This window comes from Cygnus atratus, chromosome 2 (assembly GCF_013377495.2).
Source record: "Cygnus atratus isolate AKBS03 ecotype Queensland, Australia chromosome 2, CAtr_DNAZoo_HiC_assembly, whole genome shotgun sequence".
Classification (NCBI taxonomy): domain Eukaryota; kingdom Metazoa; phylum Chordata; class Aves; order Anseriformes; family Anatidae; genus Cygnus; species Cygnus atratus.
The window spans coordinates 54,598,386-54,616,910 of record NC_066363.1 but is presented as its reverse complement, the minus strand read 5'-3'; the positions used below and the strand labels follow the sequence as shown (position 1 = coordinate 54,616,910).

Below are 18,525 nucleotides of genomic sequence, written 5' to 3'. Positions count from 1 at the left end.
CCCAAGCACCAGTACAGGCTGGGGGCTGACCTGCTGGAGAGCAGCTCTGCAGAGAGGGACCTGGGAGTCCTGGTGGACAGCAGGCTGACCGCAAGTCAGCAATGCGCCTTTGTGGCCAAGAAGGCCAACAGTATCCTAGGCTGCATTCGGAAGAGTGTTGCCAGCAGGTCAAGGGAGGTGCTCCTCCCCCTCTACTCAGCCCTGGTGAGGCCACACCTGAGTATTGTGTCCAGTTCTGGGCTCCCCAGTACCAGAGGGACATAGAACTACTGGAGTGAGTTCAAAGGAGGGCTACGAAGATGATGAGAGGAATGGAGCTCCTGCCGTATGAGGACAGGCTGAGAGGACTGGGTCTGTTTAGCCTGGAAAAGAGAAGACTGAGGGGAAAACTCATTAATGTGTATAAATATCCGAGGGGAGGGTGTCGAGAGGATGAAGCCGGTCTTTTCAGTTGTGCCCAGCAACAGGACAAGAGGCAACAGGCACAAACTGAAGCACAGGAGGTTCTGGCTGAATATGAGAGGGCACTTCTTTCCTGCGAGGGTGACAGAGCACTGGAACAGGTTGCCCAGAGAGGCAGAAGACTGAGGGGAGAAATCATTAATGTGTATAAATATTTGAGGGGAGGGTGTCGAGAAGATGGAGCCAGTCACTGTATAAGGGTGGTGAGGCACTGGAACAGGTTGCCCAGACAGGCTGTGGAGTCTCCTTCTCTGGAGATATTCAAAACCCACCTGGATGCTATCCTGCGCAATCTTCTCTAGGTGATCCTGCTTGGCAGGAGGGTTGGACTAGATGATTTTCAGAGGTCCCTTCCAAACCCGCCCATTCTGTATTTCTCTGATTCTGTAAACTAGTCAGTTAGGATGAATATTAAAAGAAGATTTTTATACACTGGAGCAAAGAGACCCCAGAGCAGCCTTCAAAGTGGAGCAATACCTGTACATGTGTACACAAATATATCTGAATTCAAGAATGGAATTTCAATAGAAAACTGGACTCTGACATAGAAGATCCACTGTACTATTGTGTACTTGTCATCTGTTCCACATTATAATTCATTCTGATAAAGATTAATAATTTTGCAATTAATTCTCTAATGTTACACCTATGCATAAACCTCACAATGGTCTGTAGCAATGAATGACAGCCAAGCATACTTAATGAAAAATTTCTGCCAGCCAACACCTCACAGAAAATGTATTAGCATGATATACCAGCGTTTATCACTCTCAGAAATAATCCCAACAAAACATGTATATAATCCAACACCTTCAATGTGTGGCTGATGCACAGATTTTGTACTCAGAGAACTATTTCGGTCAGGGCTTAGATATTGCTATCCCCACTCCACCCACCCACACCTCCCAACCTCCACTTCTCTGGAAGTTTTTCCAGTGTAGTCACGGTAGAGAACAGTGGCTACATTGGAGTCATTTAAATGGATACAGACATCTCAGAAGGTGACATCATATATTCTTCCTTCTTATAATGAAATATGCAATGCAGGCAAACGGCACTTTTGTACTATTTTAAAAGCAAAAGATCTAGGAAAATCGCGTGCTCTGACGAGACTTGAGCAGCTCAGACTCCGCAGAATTTTGTGGAGTCAGATTCCTGAAAGAAATCTTTAAAAAACAAAGTTAAACCCTTACTTCTGCATGCAACCTGTTCTCACTTCACCAAGATTTCCCTCATTAACTGGTTTTGAATGCAAGAAAGCAACCTTCTTTCAGAACAGATTGTCCTGTAACATTGTATTGTGCAATTTCACTTTCATAATTTTATTATAATCTGAATATCTGAAGAAAAGAGAAAATGACTATACAAAGAATTTATAGAACATTCATTTACATACTGGAGACCTTTTGCTGCTTTACAGTTTGAAGAAAAAGACCCCAAAAATCACTATTTTAGAAGGTAAATACAAGAAGGAAACATTAAAATTTTAATGATAATGTTGGATACATGGGAACCATGTAATTAAAAACATGACGCTTAGCATTTTTGTAGTATAACACTGTAAGATAATAGTATATTTAATAAGCAGGTTAATAGGAGCCTGGCTAAATACATGTGTCAACTTGCTGGCATTAGTTATGAAACTGCATATACACATCTACCAAAAACCTTGGAAAGCAAGTGCTGTATTAACTATTTAATCTTGTATTTGCCATGAACATAAGTTTCATGAATATCCTTCTACATACACTACACAATGGTACATACTGAACTGTTTTGCTTTCTGCAATTTTTAATTAATTAAAAAGCAAAAGCATGTGACAATTCACCATCCAAAGGAATGCGTAATAGAAAAACTCCCTTAGAAACAGGGCAACTTCTTTTTCCTACTTACCAAATAGATCTGAACTCCCAGAAAACACCACCAAGAGTGGCAGCATTTATTTCCTTATGTTCCTGAATTCAGCATGCCTTAAGAACACATTAGGAATAAAAAAATAAAGCCTCAAATGGAAATGACAATATATGGGGAAAACGTATGCTATATTTTCAGCCCAAAGGCCAACACTTGGTGTCTAATAAGACACGCTGAAATTTAAATGTCACCTACAAAAGTGAAAAAATATAAAAATTTCCTTCTCATTTGAATGCTCACAGCATATCAGATTTATTGCATAACATTTTTCTACTAGGAAAACTGACAATCTAATTGAGATGCCAGCTGATTAAATTCACTGGGCTCCAGCTGGCTGACTAGATTAGGCAATTGGATTCTTGGTACACCAGAAGAATACTAAAAGGAAACTTCTCACGTTTCAAAAGAATCAAAATTCCTAGAAATAAGAACTGCATTTTTGGAAAGTACATAAACACCATTTAAATAGTGTGGATAGTATATAAACATCATTTAATACCTCTGTGTCAGAAGAACAGGATTATTTGGTAAAAATCAGTGGCACTTGCCTTTGTTGCTTCAATGGTAGCTACAATGCTTTGGATTGCTTCACCCTTCTGCAACATCCAATACCCACTGTTACTAATACTCCACTTCCTGGTCCAAATATATTGAACTTCAAATCCTTATTCTGTCTCTTCTGTCCCATCCTCCACCCCCACCCTACCTCCAATATAAAGTTATTTATACAAAACTGTTAACTAAACAATTTGGTAGTATTTTTTGCTGTGGTCACTCAATAATGTTTCCATGGTCCTAACAAATCAGGGAAATTAGGAGGAAAGCTATTAATGAAAAACAGATCGTCATTTATACAAGTGTAGTTTATATAAATGTAGGACAAACATAGTTCAGATTGGCGGAACATTCTTACCATACAGCCCAGTGTTTTCCACTTGGTTTAGCCATTATTTAGGAAAAGAGGATGACAGGATTAAATACACAAAGTGGATACAGTTACTAGTTAACCCTGTGCCTCATGCATCCAGTATGCTGAATTCAGCATGTCACTTTAAACCTTAGGTTATTAATGTAATGTTGACAACCACACATGAAAGAAACAGAGGCAATGAAACTTTCAGTACTGTTACTCTGCAGTTGCTTTATTACCCTCAGTTCTAATATGGAGGTCTAGAACTGTTCTTTTGTGAATGGGAATTATACAGTAGACCTCCTTGTGAAAGCTTACCTTCCTTGTGAAGATTTCCACTCTAACCTACTTTATCCATTTCCTGTAATTTATCATTGCTGTAAAGCTAATTAACATTTTGTTGTGCATTGAAAATACAGATTTGTTTAGAAAAGTATACAGAGATATGTTCAGGTGTGACAGCTGTACAAATCATGAAACAAATGATCTCAAGAAATGGGACAGAGTAACAAAATAAATTCCTTTGGGATCTCTTGTCTCTATAAAGCATAAAAATAATTCCTACAGATTAATAAAAATTAAAAAACATAGCCCCAAAAGTTCAATAAAAACGGGACTAAAAAAAAAAACATTTACGTAAGTATTCAAAGGGGGAACAAATGTTACTACCAAAACAGTATTGCAAAGAGACATGGAAATGGGTAGTAGCTTGTCACACAGTAAGACAAAAGTCAAAATATGAAACTCTATTGTCTACAGCAAGGCACATGCTATACACACTTATGCAAAATACTGCTAAAGGGCAAAGCACAACATTCTTGTTTAAGGATATCTACACGATATATCAAGATCTGAGATTTACTATAAATAATTTGGTACCAGCAAAAATATATAAATTATAAAATTTTATTTGTTTTTCCCTCATTTTTATCCTGCAATTATTAAAACACAGTATCTTCCCTTAGCTCTTAGTATAAAAAACACAGAAAAAAAACAATCACAGAATACATTTCCATGCAACTGATGTGTTTTTTCTGCCACCTCTTCCCTATTTAAAATGATTCAAGTTAGAACTGCCCAGCCTTGCTTACACTAAATACAGAGCAATCTCCCTGAATTTTCCACATTGCTGTTCCTTTCTAAGCAGAAATCAACTTGCAAAAGCCTTCTTTTCACATACATATTCCCCTTCCTCCATTCAGTTCCCATCACTGATTCACATAAAGATGAAGAGAATAGCAAATGGTCTCCTCAGACCATCATTCTCTCAAGAACATGTTTGCAAGGCATATAGCTACCATTGATGCAACTATGGCAAGTTTCTTTGTGGAGGTTATATGAAACGTTTGCTGCACTAAAAGGTAGCACAGTCTAGTGAGTGAATATTTCTGCTCCAATAAATGATGAGAAATTGCATGTGAACATATATTAGAAATCCTTCAGGAGAAAAGCTTTTCATTTATGCTTCATTCAGGTATGGGCTACATGGGTTTGGGTGGCAAACAGCTTCTTTTGCTCTGTCCTTTGAAATAAAAAGAAACAAAAAATGCTTTGCTAAGTAAGAGTCATCTTCAAAGAAAAGACTGAACTCTTGCAAACATAATGCAGGGAGACTGTCCTCTGCTTTCCTTCTTGGGAATAACATTGCTGCTGAACAGACTTCCTCTCACAGCACTTTCCTTCAATGAAGTCAGCGAAGAGCTCTGAGTCAGCGCTGGAAAGGTGTCACATCTTCTTCTGCGATCCGATCATGACCTTTGATACAAAGTTCACAATGGCGCTGGCAGGTTGCTCTGGATCGTGCTCTGCAAATAGGTGGCACACATTGTCTGTAGCACTGCCTTGCTTCCTGGCAACAAACCCAAATACTCTGCAAGGGCAACAATCACACTGTATCAGAGAACAGACAGATATTGTCTCATTTCATAAAGCAAAAAAGATACTGTAGAAACCAAAAGGACAAGGACAAACGCACAAATCATATTTCATCTGATGTAAAGGACAAGGTACTGTGTGACGGCTAAAAACAGTGGTCCAAATCACAGAATGGTTTGGGTTGCAAGAGAACTTAAAGATCACCTAATTCCAACCTCCCTGACATAGGCTGGGACACTTTACACTAGACCAGCTTGCTCAAAGCCCCATCCAACCTGGCCTTGAACACTTCCAGGGATGGGGCATCCACAACTTCTCTGGGCAACCTGTTCCAGTGCCTCACCATCCTCAGAGTAGCGAATTTCTTCCAAATATCTAATCTAAATCTACCCATTTTTAGTTTAAAGTCACTACTCCTTACCATATCACTACACCCCCTGACAAAGAATCCCTCTCCTGCTTTCCTCTAGGCCCCCTTTAGGTACCAGAAGGGTCCTATAAGGTCTCCCTGGAGCCTTCTCTTCTCCAGGCTGAATACCAACTCTCTCAGCCTCTCTTCATAGGAGAGGTGCTCCAGCCCTCTGATCATCCTCATGGCCCTCCCTTGGACTCATTCTAATACTTCCATGTCCTTCTTGTGCTGGGGGCCTCAGAGCTGAACACAGTCCTTCAGGTGGGGTCTCACAGGAGCAGAGTAGAGGGGGAGAAGGACCTCCCTCGACCTGCTGGCCACACTTTTGATGCAGTCCAGGATATGGTTGGCTTTCTGGGCTGCAAGCCCATATTGACAGCTCACGTTGAGCTTCTCATCCACTAACTATATCCATTCTCTGGCCAGCCTGTATTTCTGATTGGGATTGCCGCAACCCACATGCAGGACCTTGCACTTAGCTTTGTTCAACTTCATGAGGTTCACACAGGCCCTCCTCTCAAGCCTGTCAAGGTCCTGCTGGGTGGCATCCCTTCCCTCCAGCGTATAATGTCACCTGTCCCTGCCCTGCCTTTAATACTAACCCATGGACTGCACCAGCCAAATCAGAAGCTCCTCCCTCAGTGGCTCAGGATGGCCAGAATCAGGTAAGCATACTATCCGCTTTCTTTTACTCTTTCTGGTTTGCATCCTGTACTGTTTGCTGTCAGTGTCATGCTACCATCTCTGGCGATATATTTAAGCTGACTCAGTACTGCTGTTCTCTTACCTATCTTTGAGTTGGGGAGTTTGGTGTGGTGAGAGGTGTGTGTTGGTGCAGGTAGAAGGGTGTCAGGGAGGAGACAATGATGTTGGTATTCAAACAAAAACACTTTGCAGTCCACTGGTAATTATATATTTATGTCCGACACTAGTATTATTAGGATTGTTTTCATGTATGTGCTTTCAGGGAGGGGAGGGGGGGAGGGGGATTTTTTTTTTTTTAAAGCCAACAGTCTGTGTGAAACAAGTAAGCTTCAGTTAGTTTTAGTGGCTAAGTCACACTCAACTGAATAGCAAATGGCTGTTTTCATTTCCAAAACCTTATGCAAATCAGACCTGCAATGTAAACAAACCATACTATCTCTGGTTCCAGCCATCCAACCATCACTTAATTAGGCCATTACTTGCAGAATTGCGGATGAACTAAATTGAGTCTAACTGCAATGGACAGAGAGTTTTACCTTTCTGCTTTCCCTTCTCCATCTGTGACAAAGGTAACTAGAAAACTTACAAACTGATCACTGTAATGATATTCCTAAAACATTCAGTTACAAGAGACTCAGAGGGGTTCAACTTACTTTGCAGAAAGGCCATCTTTCATCCATCTTGACGTCCATAAGAAAGAAATGAGAAAAAATAAAAGAAAAAAAATGGAGAAATAAAATGACACTTCCATTAGGTTTTGTTGTTGTTTCTTTTTGTTGTTTTTTTTTTTTTTTGTAGATAATAATACAAATAACATATAACATATTAGAAATAGTACTTGTCTTGCTTACTTTCTGTCTTGTGGATCCAAGGCACAGAAAATAACAGTGTTGGCTGGATAATGTCGCCGAAAGAAGAGTCTGGATAGGAGGAAATAAAATATTTTAGAAATAGTTTAGATGCTTAAAATTTTAAGCATTAACAGATCTAAAAAATCAACCATATTTAGTCTAAATTTAATAATGGCAATATATAGCTTTTATTATCTCTGAGTCTGTTTTAAAGCCAGATGAACTATATGAATCATAGAATGGTTTCCATTGGAAGGGACTGTAAAGATCACCTAGTTCCAACCCCACTGCCATGGGAAGGGATACCTCCCACTAGATCAGGTTGACCAAAGCCCCATCCAACCTGGCCTTGAACACTTCCAGGGATGGGCATCCACAACTTCTCTCAGCAACCTGTTCCAGTGCCTCGCAACCCTCATTAGGAAGAATTTTTCCCTAATGTCTCATCTAAATCTACCCTTTTTTAGTTTAAAACTGTTACCCCTTTTTCCCTATCACTACATTCCCTGATAATGAGTCCCTCTCCATGAACTGCTCCAACCAAATAAATCCATATTTAAAAGAGTAACTTTAAGTTTTGGACCATAAGAAATCTGACCCTAAAGCAAAGAAAAAGAACTAGAAGTATGATTTTTTTTTTCTAAAGACTGACCGCTTATATACTATATCAGTGGGAAATACAACTTGGAACTTGTGAATAATTTGATTAAGTTGCTAAATATAAGGACTCCTAGGCGTTATGATTTAAGGTTTTGTCTTTGATTTACTACAAATGGTTTCAGAACCCATGGAACTAGGAAGTCTCGCATTTTTTTCTTTTTTCTTTTTTTTTTTAATTCATAATAAATTCCTGTCATCCTTCCACTATAATGGTCAGTTTTCAAATCTAAATACTTTTTAGTAGCCCTAATAGCATTCAGTACAGAGTAAATATAAATTATTTTTTTATCATAGTAGTTTACATGTACTAGGCTATCCAAAGCACTATTTCAAATACTGGCAGCACACACTGTCTGCTCATTCAGGCTCTGTTCAGTTATACTGGTGAAGGATACTGTGAAGATAAATTACTTCACTGAATAGACTGAATATCAAATTCTCCAAAAGCATTACTTCCCATTTTTCTGAAAAATAACTACAATGAAAAAAATGCCATGGCAAAGTACCCTTCCAGAGACAGAAACTGCCACGTGGAAGAAATGCCTACATCTTAAAATATTCATCCTCCAGTACTGCAGGTTGCTGGCAACCTCAAGGGATAGCAGACGTTGTTCTTTACGCAATCCTAATATCATCTGAAACAGAGACTGTAGAACATAACTAGAAAAACGACTCAACAGCAAGTGACATTTATTGGAGACAAGGACAGATACTCTCTCCCCATTCTTCTTTTGCTTACTTTCTTTGATTATCTGTCAGTGTGATTCCCTGTGCAGACACCTTGAAATGGACAACAGTTGAGATGGGAGAAGGATCTTGCATCAGCGTCAAACTCAAGGCTTTCTGTACTGCCTGGTAGCCTGTGAGGGACTCCATCTCCACTGAATTCAGATACCAAACATTACACGCTGTAATGAAAGATGGGAAAGACTCTGGGAGGTCATTACATCAAAGCAAGCAGACAGGAATCTTCTGAACAACACCAAATAAAACGAAAATTTTCCACCTTTACAAAGTGAACAGAGAAGATTGACAAAAAAAAACACCGCATCTCTTTGTACCTCACCATGTCCCACTGTTGCTTCATATTTTATGATAATTCTGAAGTTCATTTTTGGAGCCTTTTACTGCCCCATTGTTTTTAATTCAGTTACAACAGCCAATGAGAAAATACACATTTTCTTCAGTATAAATTGATACATTTCACATTTTCAAATGGTGCTTGTTACCTTCAGAGGAAACCATTCACTCGTTTAGCAAGACAGTAACAGTTTTCTCCCCTCAAAGAACTGAGGATTGCTGCAAAATTCATATCTCAGTAATTCTGTACTGCTTTGTATGTTTAGTAATTTTAGGGCAAACAAAGCAACTTCCAAATTGAATTAACTACTCAATATATTAGGTTGATTCTTTACCTCTGCATGCACTTATTTTAGGAGCCCTTTTCTTCTACAGATATTAGTATCTTCTGGTGTATCTCTATAAAAAGTAGCTCATTGGTTTCTAAAGCTACCAAACAGTTAATTTATTTTTTAATCTGGTCTCAAAACAAATCTGCAGCGACCAATAGGACCGTAAGTATTAATATTATATGGCACTATATAATAGTACTGTAATACTGTATCGCACTGTATAGTATTATACAGTAAAAATGGCATACAGTATTATGTAGTATTAATTATTAAGGTTGTATAGTATTAAAAGAAGTATTCGCATGATTAATTACTTTCAACTTGTGTAAAGTCAAAGTTACAAGCAGATTAATAACATTTTTGAAACTGAAAAGTTCTCTTAGTCTTATTCTACAGCACAAGAAACAATTAAACACATCCCTAACTGAACACTGATACCAACAGACTTTGTGTTTTGGTTAAAACATTTGTGTAAGTATACAGGAAAGAATTTACAACTCTGGCAGCAGATGTGTGCAAACTGCCATGCTAATATTTGATTTGTTATCAGTTTAGCCTCCCTTGCCAACCTTACTATGAAAGCAAAGATTAAATGAAAAAGCTCCTCTTTTCATATGGCTATTCTGTAATTTGACTAAAGCCTTTTCTTATTACTATCTACATAAAATACACAGCTAGACACTGACACTTTCAAAACAACTAAGCAGTCATCAATTTACAGACTGTATAAGTGTAAGTTTGATTCCATCATGGCTATCAGCCCAGTAACTTCAAGCTCTGGAGGTTGTCAGTGAAAGAAGGGATCTAGAGATTTGATTTATTTGATTTGTAAGTGAAAGGATTCGGAAATGTATTTGTGCATTGGCGTGCTAGTTTCAATAACTTTGTTTGAAACAATCACTATACAATTCATACAGAGAGGCCTTCTTCACTAAATTGCGTACTGCCATGTCTACCCAAAATTGTGAATAACATTCCAAACCATAAACTTTCTTATTTTCACATGATTACTGCGTATGTTTGCTACAGACCTAAAAAGCTCTTCATTAAAACTCTGAGCTTTTCCCACCAAAGGAAGCTTGCCATGTTCCCCAGCCGCATTCCTCACCCCTTTTGAGGCTCATATAAAGGGTTTCCCTTCCTTTGCAACAGCCATTTCACTGGTATCAAGAGACCTTCTACATGACCTAGCCAACCTTGCTGTCTAGATTGCCATCAGTGTGATAGCTCAAAAGCAGTTAATAAATACAGTCAGATTAAAAAGTAGAATACAGAAAAGGAAAGGTGGTGAGAAAGGCTGAAATATCTCTCACTTCAGAACATCAAGTATGTATGGTCTGATCTAGACAGTTGATGGGTTATCAAATGACAGCAATCCCACAGAAACTGTATTCAAAGCTAGAATGAAAGGAAGATGTTTGTATCTTTCCTGTAAAGTTGCTGCTCTTATCTTTCATAAGTGGCATTTGTAGTCATGTCTGTGCTACCACTGATAGCTATGCAATATGGCCAGCTTAAGTATCCCGTGCTGCTTTTATACTGGGAATGTGCTTTGTCCAGAACACTAAATTCCTTCACTCTACTAGTGGAAACAGATATGAAGAACTTGAACTTATCTGAGGCACAAAATTTGGCTGTCAAACAGGAAAGTTAATAAAACAAGGTCTGTTTTAGGGAAAAGCCACTTATCTGTATAGTTTCTAGACTTCAGTTGTCAATCTTTGGGATTTGTAGTTTAGCTTCTGCATTTAGATAATTATTGGAAATGCCTATTGGGTTTTTCAGGCAGCTATATAAATCATCATTCTAGGAAAAACATCTTTTTTTGCTTGTGCAGTAAGAAAAGGGTGGGGTGGAGAAGGGTAGGGAAATGTTTGGCAGGGAAAAACTGCATCTTATTTGACTAAACTACAGGTGCCCACACAAGCTTAGATGTTTGGAAAAGAAATAGTTAACATGTGTCAGTGAGGAACTCGACAACTGGAAAGCTATCGACTGGATAGGGATCTCTGAAACACAGAAAATCAGTGGGAAATAATGTGTCAAGGCAAAAGACTGACAGTATCTCCTAGCTATCTTATCTATTCATGTTCCAATTCCTTGTTTAAAAACAAAACCAACAAGACAGAAAAAATATATAGACTGTTTCTCAAATGATCCATGATGTGACAATCCCCATAAGGAGTTATCTGAATACTGCCCCAAATGGTGTAAGAATTATTTCTTTTTATTTGAAAAGCCTTGCCCAACCAAAGAGAAACCAACATTTCTAAAAAGATAACCTGTGCCCATTTTGCTGAGTTTTCAAGAGGAGAAGTCTTTTAATTCATTTTCCTTGGCTTTTGCTCTGTTGGCTACAACAAACACCATCAGCACTGTTATACAGAAAGGTCAACATGTGCTCATTCCTGGCACAGCGTCACTAAGGCCAGCCATTGCCTCAAATGCTTGATTAGAGCATTTGAAGTGATACTGCAAATTTTTAAGTCAAATTGCTGCATAAGCAAAGAGCAACACACACACTCTCTAGAACTGCTCAGCTTGGCAAGTGCCCCATGCAGAAGCACCCCAAAATGGGTTAAGGGCAATGAGACAGCATTCTGATAAAGGCACGCCTGGCTGCAACATTTTTGCTTGTGGCTCTAGTTGTAGGCTAAACTCAAGGAAGAGTGTCAAACATAGTGTATTAGCCTGCTCTAATGGGACTAAATCATAGAATCATAGAATCATTAAGGTTAGAAGAGACCTTCAAGATCATCTGGTCCAACCATCACCCTACTACCAATATCACCCACTAAACCACGTCCCCTAGTGCCATGTCCCCAGCACCACATCATTTGGTGGTAACTTTGTCAGGGCTTTTCTGTTATATCAATAAAATGATGGTAATACAACTTAATTTGCAGAATGGATACTGCAGTATGCATAAGAATTCATAGAACAGCATCCAGTGGAAAAGGTACTGGATATTTCCTAACAGCATGCATCACCAAGCACAAGGCAATGTTTTTTTTTGTTTGTTTGTCTGTTTGTTTTTTCAGATATATTGGTGGATAAGCATTTTTCAGTGGTATTTTTTACTTCTATGCTGAGAATTTAACCCTACCGAACACTTCCATTTGTTGCCATTTGCAGACCTCATAGTTCACGAACTTTTACAGAACACAGGTTGAAAACAGCTTCTCAAAGTTTATCATTATGAAATCAATGTCACTGCTTACAAATTGCTGTGCTTGAACGAACCCATGAGTACCTCAAATTGTCATGGGACACACAATGGGAAAGCAGATACAAGGTTGTACAACTTAGAAACTAGTTACAGAAAAGAGAAAGAACTTTGTACATATCCTCACAGTGCCCTTTACACTTCTGCATAGCACTCTAAATATAACTATTTTCTTTAATCAGCCTTCAGTCCAGTCTTAGCATCAGTTTTTCCCAGCCTGTAAAATATAACACTTAGTGACAGTCAAATGCAAGGAGAAACTTTACCAACCTGCACCCTGCTTGAGAAGTTCTGTTGCTGAGTTTGCAGCAGTCTGTGGAGAAGTTTCTGCTATCTCTTCCAATGGATCTGAGAACAGAAAACACTATCCATGTCTTGTTTGTACTTGGATAGACAAAGCAATGCACATGGTCAAGTATAAGTCTAGCTTTTGTAAATGTGATTTCGTGTACTGGATAAGTCTTGGACAGAAACATTAAACAATCTTGCATCTGCACCTATACCCACTCATGTCATGTGGCCTTGTTGTTGTTTTTTTTTGTTTTGTTTTGTTTTTGTTCTGCATGATTTTTTTACCTCCAGTACTGCAGGAGGGATGTTCAACATTTATTTCCTAATAGTCACAGAGAGAATCACATAGATATGCCGGAGGTACAGAAGTGCTACCACATTAGCTTGAAGTTTTCAAAATAGTGCAATTTTAATTATGTAATTTGTATATTTCACGCTAATTTAGGTACACGGTTTGTTTCCGAGATTAAATAAATTAATTGTCTTTTGATTTGGAAGATAACAACATAATTCTTCTTTCTTCTTTCTTATGTAGAACGCAAACATCTAAACTGTAAAAGCAGCAGTAGAATACTTGCCTCCAAATCTTCTGTTAAAATTAGTGAAAAAGCTGTACATCTGTATGTTATTTCAATTATATAAAAGTGTGTAAAATATCTCCCAGTGCTGTATTTAACATTACATATACTGACTTTGAATACATTCAAATGAGGAAGATATCCAGGACAAGGCAAAAGTTTCAGTTCTATACCTCTTCCAGTACAGCACAAGCCGAGGAGGACAAGAACAAGCTTTACAGAGGATCTCTGCACATACGTACCACTGCATGCTTTTACACTAAAAGATTTCATTAATATATTTGCATGAGTCAAATGCTGTGTTGGAGCACTAACATATGGTCTTTAACAAAAGCTTGAAGAGTTCAACAGAAAACCACAAGAATGTTTCACATTTCAAAAATACATCTGGTGTTAACTTCACGTGGGAAAATAGCAGACTGAATTATGGGGAAAGCATAGGTGTATTCTGCTGTGGTCTTAGAGTGGTTTATGAAATCATCATTACCAAAATTAGAATTACAGTCCCATGATGCAACACTGGCTCCTTGATCATTTACTTAAACAATATTTGGACCTAGGTAAACTGCTGCTTCCTTCCTGCCAGCATCATATACACATCATATACACAGCACTTTCTGTCCTTCACCCACTTGACTTCACTGAAGCCCTAGGTGGTAACCCCGAGCTGCATGAGTGATTACATCTAACCTCACAGAGGTGCAATTTCATATCTGAGAAGTACATTTGTCTTCCCACACGATAGATTACTGTGCTAAATTCTGTGACTCTCGCATGATAATGATTGGAACATCACAGTACTAGTCTGCTCACAACTTTGAAGCAAAGCCTTGGCTGGGCATATCTCTTCTGTACTATAACAATCATACCTCTGTCTGGGATGAGGAGCTTACAGGGCAATGCCAGTGGAGTAATGGAATGCTGGTATACCAGAGCAGTCAAACTCCCTGTGGTCAGAAATTAACAAGATATACAAGATTAACTTGGTGGACAAAAATAACACTTAACAGTTATGCTGGCTTTCAAATATTTTATTGACCAAGCCCCCATCCCCCTTCACACATACATACACAAATTTCCTTTAAAAATATTTTTGTGGCACCTAACCCAAGATCTTTTTTGCTCAACTTAAGTGGATTTGTGTTCCCCAGCGCTGCTCCAGTTGCACGTACTTAACTGAAGTCATTAATCACAATCATACAATCCCTTTCTTTGCTTAGACGTATTACTGAAATCCTAATCTAAATGTTTGCTTCAAATGGAAAAAGTGCAAAGATGATACAAACAATAACATATGGATGTCAGTAACTTCCTTTCAATGCTCTTAATATCTGCTACATTTTAATGTAGCAAATGTAGTAAAACCTTGTGAAGAAAGTAAGAGCACAAGGGGTCAATGCTATGCAATGAAGAAGTGAGAGTGAGGAGCTCTACTTCTTACCCACCCAGCTTCCATTCTCTAGTGCTTTGTCTACATGTGCCTCTATTGTACATTTATAAAAGCATAAAAGATGGCCTAGGCAAAAGCTCCCCCACCCAATGCAGCACTGATATACATAATATTCTCTGTTAAATTATCTTTCTTTTAATTAGTGCCGTAAACTCTGATGTTTGTTTTACCACTTTTACCATTCAGACTTGGCTTCAATTAAAATAACTGTGTTAGTCATCCTCGCCATTAGCATGTAAGACCATATACCCTGACAAAATTCAATCCGTCTTTACTTCAAATAGAATTAGTCATTTTACACTTGCACATTTTACGATAGAAAATTCCTTCACAAGTATATTGGGTGTAAACAGTAAGGTTTGGTAGCAGAGGAGGGCATGAGGAGAGGCCAGAGCTGCCCCATGCCAGTTCCAGCTGGCTCCAATGGCCCCACAACAGAGCATGGATGAGTCCCTCAGCCAAGCTGGTGGCACCTCCGCAGAAATGTACTTAAGAAAGGGCAAAAAGAGCTGCACAGAGGCAATGAGAGAACAAAAAGAGTGCAATACAGCAGAAGGAAGACCAAGGTCAGAGAAGGAAGAGAAGGAGCTGCTCCATACGCCTGATCTGAGATCCACCACACTGCCATCCGTGGATGACCCCACACCAGAGCAAGCGGATATTTCCTGAAGGAACTGCAGCCTGTGGAGAGCTCGTATTGAAGCAGATTTTTTTTTTCCTGAAGCATGGCAGCCCATGAGAAGAACCCATGATCCAGCAGGTGAAAAGTGGGAGATGGAAGAAGTAGCAGAGAGGAATTATTAGGTACTGACCAAATTCCAACCCCATCCCCTCCTGTTCCACCTTGGGTAGGATAGGAGTTGAGGAATCTGGGATGAAAAAGTGAAATTGAGCTTAGAAAGGGCAGAAGGAACGGTGTTATTTTAATGTTTGTCTTTGTTTCTCACTACGTGAATCTACTGGCAATAAACTAAATCATTTTTCCCCAAGTCACATCTGTTTTCTCATTGTAGTAACTGGTAAGCAATCTTCCTGTCTTTATCTTGACACATGAGCTTTGTAATCCTGCTTACCTCACCTGCCCAACTGAGGAGGAGGAATGAGTGAGCAGCTGGATGGGTATTCTGCTGTTTACTATAATGTGTAATGAGCTTTCATTGTATTATGGCTGAAATGCCATAATGCACTTTTTTCTATGTGAACGTCCCACTCTGTTGTCATTTTAGCTATACTGTATAAATATAGTACAGGTCAAAATAAGGCAAAGGTCCTGAATAAATAAGGCCCTCAACATTCATCTAGCTAAGTATAGTGGGTTTACGTGGCAAGGTTTTGGTAGCAGGGGGCTGTAGGCATGACTTCTGTGAAAAGAATCCAGAAGCTGCCCCATGTGAGATAAGGGCCAGCTCCAGCCAGCTCCAAAGGGACCCACTGCTGCACAGAGCTGAGCCCATAAGCAATGTTGTTTGTGCATCTGTGAGAGTATATTTAAGAAAGGGGAAAAAAAAGAAAACAAAAAGCAACAACAACAACAAAAACTGCTGCACAACAGCAGCTGGGAGAGTAAGGAGGGAGAACCAGCCCCGCAGCCCCCAAGGTCAGTGCAGCAGGAGGGCATGAGGAGCAGTAGTTCCCCTGCGGCCTGTGGAGAGGCCCCTGGTGGAGCAGGCTGTCCCCCTGCAGCCCATGGGTCCCACGGCAGAGCAGATCTCTATGCTGCAGCCCGTGGAGGAAACCACAGTGGAGCAGGTGGATCTGACCTGAAGGAGGCTGCGGCCTGTGAAGAACCCCCAGTAGAACATACACAGGGAACTAGAACAGACAACCTGCAGCCCATGGAGAGGGGACCACACAGGAGCAGGTGACCTGGCAGGAGCTGGTGCTCGTGGGGGACCCATGTTGGAGCAGTTTGATCCTGACGGATGGACCCCATGGTATAGACCCATATTTGGAGCAGTTCTTGAAGAGCTGCTGCCTGTGGGCAGCCCCCGCAGGATTGGTTCGGGGAGGACTGCATCCCGTGGGAGGGACCCCCACATTAGAGCAGGGGCAGAGAGTGACTGTGAAGGAGCAGCAGAGGCAAAGTGCTATAGACTGACTGCAATGCCCATTCCCGTTTCCCTGTGCTGCTCAGGGTGAGGAGGTGGAAGAGGGTGGATGGGGGAGAAGGTGTTTTTGGTTTCTTTACTTTGTTTCTCACTCGTCTAGCCTGTTACTAATAGACAATAAATTTGACTAATCCCCCTATGTTGAGTCTGATTTGTCTGTGACGATAATTGTTAAGTAATCTCCTTGCCCTTATCTCAACCCTTGAGCCCTTTTCATCATATTTTCTCCCCTTTCCCTTTGAGGACAGGGAGTGGAGCAGTTGTGGTTTACTCACCTGCACATCTGAGTAAAACCACCACACTAAGCTATCTGCAGCAATGTTGGTAGTGGTTGATAAGCATGACAGCTGGAAGCTTGAAGTGCCAGAGTGCCCTGCAGATATTCTTAAGGTAAATGTGTACAAGGTTGCTATTACAACAACCCTAGAATGGGTTCCTACAGAAATCTTCAAGACTTGAGCAAAGTATTCTCTCATCTCCACTCCACTGAAGTCTGTAAAACATCTCTGGCAAATGCAAACTATTTCCAATTTCTGTGCCCTGTGATGCACAGTACTTACCAAAGTATGGTTCATTTGGGCATCCTTTCAAGCGCACCCCCTTCTGAGTGCATTCAATCAGAAAATGCCTTACAAGCTCATTCGACAAATCTCCAACTGTGTTAAAAAAGAACAAGAAAGGGCATGAAGAGAAGCAAGGAACAGAGTAGTCTCACAAATTAGCAGGTCTTTATGAAGCAGTTTTCCACATTAACACCAAATGTTTTATACAAAGCATGCCAAACACTTTAGAGCTGCTCTGCTGCAAGATTACAAGATGTAGTAAAAAGGGAATTCTGAGGAAAAACAAAGAAAAAAAAAACAAGCAGATAGCTCACTTTAGATATTTAGTGGAAAATCTTTTAGTATTATAAATGACTGACATCCAAATATGCACTGGTGTCCCAGCTACAGAGAGGAACATGAATTTGAAAAACTAATGGCTAGAAATTCTGGTGTATTTGCAAATTAGAAGAACTTGTATCCAATGTGACAAGGGAGTAAAAGTATGATAAAATACTCACATTTCTAGTGACAGGACTGAAAATTGCTCACAGAACTTTCCAGATCAAAACAATACAAGATTTAGCTGTACACACATAATGATGCCAAGTCTCTCAGTGAATTTTTAAGTTTTAAAATGTTTTCAGTTTTACTTCAAGCCTTTGCTCCTAAGGCAATTACATGAATTATGGCAATTATATGAAATACTCAGGTTTTTGTAACTCATTAAATTTTTATGTCCCAAGGCTCTAAGACAAATCTTGAAATTGTAAGTGGGATATAATGAAGAGATTTAAAGAATAAGAATTCCCTTGAGATTTACCATTCTTTTAAACATATACATTAATTTGCACACATATAATTAAGAAGACAACTTCACTATTTCTTGAAGGACTAGTTTGTGGTATTTCACACCTGCCTACAAACTGGAGTTCTTTTCAAGCAATGAAAGGGTTAGTTTATAGCAATAGAGCAAAGCTGCCAAATCATTCAAACCTCAACAGAAGAGCTATGAATAAATGCCGCCTTTGAATCTGGTTGTATCAGCCGCAGTCCAGTGAACACATAACCTCAAAGGCTCACTTTCAGACTAATATAGATGAACGCATTAATCTGGACAGCAGAAAC

General features: G+C 39.5%; 1 protein-coding gene across 6 annotated transcripts in view; it reads right to left on the bottom strand.

Annotated features, from left to right (window-relative positions):
- Positions 1-1,755: 1,755 nt before the first annotated feature.
- The window catches only part of TNS3 (tensin 3), a 255,871-nt gene continuing 239,101 nt past the window's right edge, over positions 1,756-18,525 (bottom strand). For all 6 annotated transcript variants that reach the window (XM_035549809.2, XM_035549804.2, XM_035549805.2 and 3 more), the window contains 7 exons: positions 17,416-17,511; positions 14,167-14,244; positions 12,699-12,776; positions 8,530-8,698; positions 7,131-7,199; positions 6,933-6,959; positions 1,756-5,157 (listed from right to left, as the gene is read on the bottom strand). In XM_035549809.2, coding sequence (XP_035405702.1) covers positions 5,013-5,157; positions 6,933-6,959; positions 7,131-7,199; positions 8,530-8,698; positions 12,699-12,776; positions 14,167-14,244; positions 17,416-17,511 — 662 coding nt within the window. In that variant the 3' untranslated portion in view covers positions 1,756-5,012. The remainder of the gene's footprint in view (positions 5,158-6,932; positions 6,960-7,130; positions 7,200-8,529; positions 8,699-12,698; positions 12,777-14,166; positions 14,245-17,415; positions 17,512-18,525) is intronic.